The 4,555-nt window shown below is 34.9% G+C and overlaps 1 protein-coding gene across 1 annotated transcript; it reads right to left on the bottom strand.

Moving 5' to 3' along the window:
• Nucleotides 1-1,238: 1,238 nt before the first annotated feature.
• On the bottom strand, nucleotides 1,239-2,587 carry LOC145060163 (uncharacterized). The gene is made up of 2 exons (XM_079007875.1): nucleotides 2,189-2,587; nucleotides 1,239-2,093 (listed from the first exon to the last, which is right to left on the bottom strand). The coding sequence occupies exons 1-2, from the start codon at nucleotides 2,585-2,587 to the stop codon at nucleotides 1,239-1,241; spliced, it is 1,254 nt and encodes a 417-aa protein (XP_078864001.1).
• Nucleotides 2,588-4,555: the final 1,968 nt, after the last annotated feature.

Below are 4,555 nucleotides of genomic sequence, written 5' to 3'. Positions count from 1 at the left end.
ATAGCACTATCGAAAAAGTAGTTAATAGATCACAAAACTTACGATATGTAGCCTTTCAGCTCATCCTCATCGCAATTGTTTAGTACAAACCAATGCAATGATTTTTTTGGCATCTTTACAAAGTTTGGCGAGCTTCTTAATGGACATCGGTCGACATTGTGATGAGAACACAATAAATTGCCTTTTTGGAAGGCCATGATCCTCATTTCTGTCAACAAGATTGAATTTGGTTTGCATACCCTCAAGATACATAGAGCAGAATGGCAAAGCTTCGTCTGCAACATAACCCTCTTCTATTGGGCTTTCTGGCTTGGCTTTGTTTCTGACACAATTTTTAAGTTTTTTCATGTATCTTTCAAAAGGATACATCCATCTCATGTGTACAGGCCCTCCAAGAATGGCCTCTTCAGGTAAATGAAGAATAAGATGAATCATGATGTCAAAAAATGCTGGAGGATATATCAACTCAAGATTGCATAGAATCTTCACCACTTCTTTTTTGACATTTCTCATGTCGTTAACATCTAATGACCGTGCATAAATTTTTTTGAAGAATGTACACATGTCAATGATTGTTGTTGAAACATTTTCTGGGAGAAATGCTTGAACCCCTATAGGCAGCAATCGTTGCATGAGGATGTGATGATCGTGAGACTTTAGCCCAACCAAATTTGATGCAGTATCATTCACCTTCTTATTAAATTTCGATCCAAAACCATCAGGTAGCCTCACTCCTTTAATGAATTGACAGAATCGTTGTCGATCAATTGGTTTAAAAGAGTAATCAGCATGTAGTAGTATTATTTTCTTCTTGTTGTCTTCCTTATTATTATTGACTTTCTTCCTCTTGTTGATTTTCTCTTTTGGCCATTGATCTGGCCGAATGCCCATATTTTTCAAGTCTTCTCTTGCTTCTTTTTTGTCTTTGGTTTTTTCATTATTCAATGCAGTATTTACAAAACTCTCATCCACATTTTTCTCCACATGCATAAAATATATATTGTGTTTTAGCTCGAGGGAAGACCAATACTCAAGCTCAAAAAAGATACCGCGTTTCGTCCAATTCAACTCTTTTTTCTTATTTCATCATTGTGCTTTCTTGTTGCACCCCCGTGCTCAGGATGTTTCCCTGGAATACGATCTGGGAGACAAGCCAATTGCTTTAATATAGTTGTATTACTGAATTGTCTTGGATGTGGCCTTCTCTCAGGTTGACCATTAAACAATAAACTTTGCCTCTACTTAAGGTTCTTATGCAAGAATCGTCTATGACCAACATAAGACATCTTTTTGGTGACATGAATGGAAGATGTGTCTGCGTTACAAGTACGGCATGCTAAATAACCTTGACCGCTCCATCCAGACAAACTTCCATGCGCTGGAAAATCATTGATAGTCCATAACAATATCGCATGCATGTTGAATACGGTGTTGGTTGATGCATCTCTCATTTTATCTCCTTCGGCCCACAACATTTTCAACTCATCCACCAAAGGCCTCAAGAAAACATCAATGCCCTTTGAGGATGATTTAGGGCTAGGAATAAGCAAAGTTAGCATGAAAGAAGACTCTTTCATACATATCCATGGTGGTGTATTGTAGGTAGTTAATATAACCGGACAAGTACTATAAGTACTATTAAAGTTGCCAAATGGATTGAAGCCGTCAGCAGCCAAACCTAGACAAACATTTCTAGGTTCTTTAGCAAACTCTGGATATGTTTGATCAAAATCTTGCCATGACTTTCCATCAACCGGATGATACATCATACCATCTATTGAGCGTCCAGTATTATGCCAACTCCTATCTTTAGCTGTGAATCTAGAGCTATGTATTCGTCGAAGTCTTGGAGTCAAAGGAAAGCACCGCAAGACTTTTTGTGGTACTTTCTTTCCCTTTGTAGTTGTGTCCACCCATTTACTCTCCTTACAAATCGGGTAATTCTGCATGAAACCGTTCTCCTTCCAAAACAAAGCACAATCATTTTTGCAAGTGTGGATTGATTGATATCCTAACCCTATCTTTCTCAACTTCTTTTTAGCTTCATAGTGTGAAGCTAGAATCTTGCTCTTCGGGAAAGCAGCTCTTAGTAACTATACAAGTTGATCAAACGAACTATTTGTCCATCTATTGATCACTTTAATATGCAACAACTTTGCCAAAAAGTTTAAGGCAAACATATCGCTACATTCAGGGTAAACTTGGTATTGAGCTCCTTAAACAAATCATCAAATTCCGAGTCTATACCTCGTCCCTCCTCGTCTACATCATCAATTACATCAAACATCTCATTACTTGTGGGTGTGTTTGTTATTGGAGTCGAATTGTAGCTTAAATCCGAAGAACCGACATGTTTCTCACCGTGATAAATCCACGTAGTATATGTTTCTAGAAACCCAATGTCATGTAAGTGGGCATAAACCGTAGGCAAAACATGTCGATACGAATTCACACACGTTTTACACGGGCAACACACTTTGCCTTTAGAGTTGACATGTTTCTCAGCAATCTTCATAAAGTTCTTAAGACCTTCCAAGTATTTTGAAGACATTCGGTTCTCTCTAATCCAACTCTTATCGATCGTCATCGCTGTTTCACTATTAAAAATTATATTATATATATAGTTATCGAAAGTTAGATTGTATTTGTGCTAGATAAATAAATATATACCCGAGAACGGATAGAGTATTCACAAGTATATAAAAAAGTATATACTGGAGAAGTAAAAATCAGATGGATTGGATAGAGTATTCACAATGGTTATGAAGAAGAAACTTAAACTAAAAATCAACGATTCAACGTGTTTTAATAAGAAAATCATATTAATTTGATTTTATGTTTAATTTAATTTAATGTTAATATTAATATTAATTTGATTTTAAAACTAATTTAATTTGATTTTATAATTAATTGGATTTTGTTTTAAAATTAATATTAATTTGATTTTAAAACTAATTTAATTTGATTTTACAATTAATTAAATATTTTATTTTTATTGATTTTTTTTAAATTTATTCACCTTTACTTCATAATTATTTTAAAATTACTAACAGTATATTGCTATTAATAACCTAATTAAGCTAAAGTCATAATGACCAACATTAAGTCACTAACAAAATTAAGCACTTTGAAACCATATTAAACACTTTACAATACAAACAATAGCATTTAATTACATCAAGTAACTCAAGATAATAATTTTTAAGGTAATGTTTCTAACTTAACATAATGTATACATGAAGTTTGTTTGCTACTTCTATAAGGTTGCACATAAACTCAAATTGTAAAGATCTTATAGCTTTCTATCATCACTTTTACTTGTAGATAAGTAAAATATATAACATTGTATGCACTTAGAAAGCAAAATGTGACCAATATATAACATTGTATGCACTTAGAAAGCAAAATGTGGCCTTATACCGTGTTTTCACATATTTAACTTTAGACATTTAAGATATATGCAACATTATGGTGGACAAACAAATGCATATACATATCATGGTGTATTGAAAGAAAAAAAAATCATAAAATGATCGTCACTGTGGTAGCATAAACAAGAAAAAACTCAACAAACTAACCTCAAAATCGGTATTAGAGATATGTCAATCACCGAAAATCCTTTTCTATGGCGGTGGTGAACCTTCTTGCCGGCCAATAGAGAAATGAGGTTGTGATATAGGGCTCCAAATTATTACAAATCAAGCACCAAGCTATTACCATTAAGAAGCAATGAAGGACCAAAACACTTACCTTTATGGTGGCCGATGAACTCGAGTACTGGAAATGCCCTGCGATCGCCGACGAGCTTGAGAGAAAAATGGAGTTGGGCTCGACTGCAAACAGAAAGCTAAAAAGGTGTTTTTGTTACAGGGAAACACTATACCGACGACATGTCGTCGGTATAGGTACCCAAATACGTCGTCGTTTTACTTCACGTGATTAACAAATAAAAGAAAATAAAAAAAAAGATTTCACGTGGATCGGTCCCACCTTTCCCGACGACATATCGTCTCTATAGCCTAAGAAACGACATCGTTTTTCAGTTTCTGCAACACGGATAATAAATAAATCGAAATTAATTTTTAATCACCCTATACCGACGACATGTCGCCGGCATAGGATGACAAAAACGATGACGTTTTGACTTTCTGCTACAAAGAATTAAAATAAATCGAAATTATTTTTTTAGATCCTTTTCCAGACGACATTTCGTCTGTAAAGATTTTCGATATACCGCCAAGAATTTAACGTTTCCCGCCGAGTTTATACAGACGACTTGTCGTCTGTATAGCTCTTTTGGTCAAAGGTTGATAGTCAACGTTTGAAAACGTTGTACCGACGACATGTCGTCTGTATATGTCGACTTTTTCCGACGACATGTGTCGTCTGGATAGGTGTCGTCTGCATAGGACTCTATTCTTGTAGTGATATCATAAATAAACATTGACAATGGTCTTGTTTTGAGTTTGTGGAATTGTCAAACAAGCTTACAAATTTTCAGTTCTCGAATAAGGTTGATTCCTCGCAATGGTAGGTGTGTTCAAATGGTTTCTTC

This window comes from Lactuca serriola, chromosome 6, assembly GCF_051521515.1.
Source record: "Lactuca serriola cultivar US96UC23 chromosome 6, Lser_US96UC23_V15, whole genome shotgun sequence".
Lineage (NCBI taxonomy): Eukaryota > Viridiplantae > Streptophyta > Magnoliopsida > Asterales > Asteraceae > Lactuca > Lactuca serriola.
The sequence above is the reverse complement of the archived record's forward strand: the minus strand, read 5'-3'. Positions and strand labels throughout refer to the sequence as shown.

Excerpts from the sequence above, each read along its gene's own strand:
- LOC145060163 (XM_079007875.1), bottom strand. The coding sequence starts at position 2,587 with ATGACGATCGATAAGAGTTGGATTAGAGAGAACCGAATGTCTTCAAAA. Across the intron at positions 2,094-2,188 it reads ATACCAAGTTTACCCTGAAT|TTACTAAGAGCTGCTTTCCC; the intron begins GTAGCGATATGT and ends CAACTTGTATAG.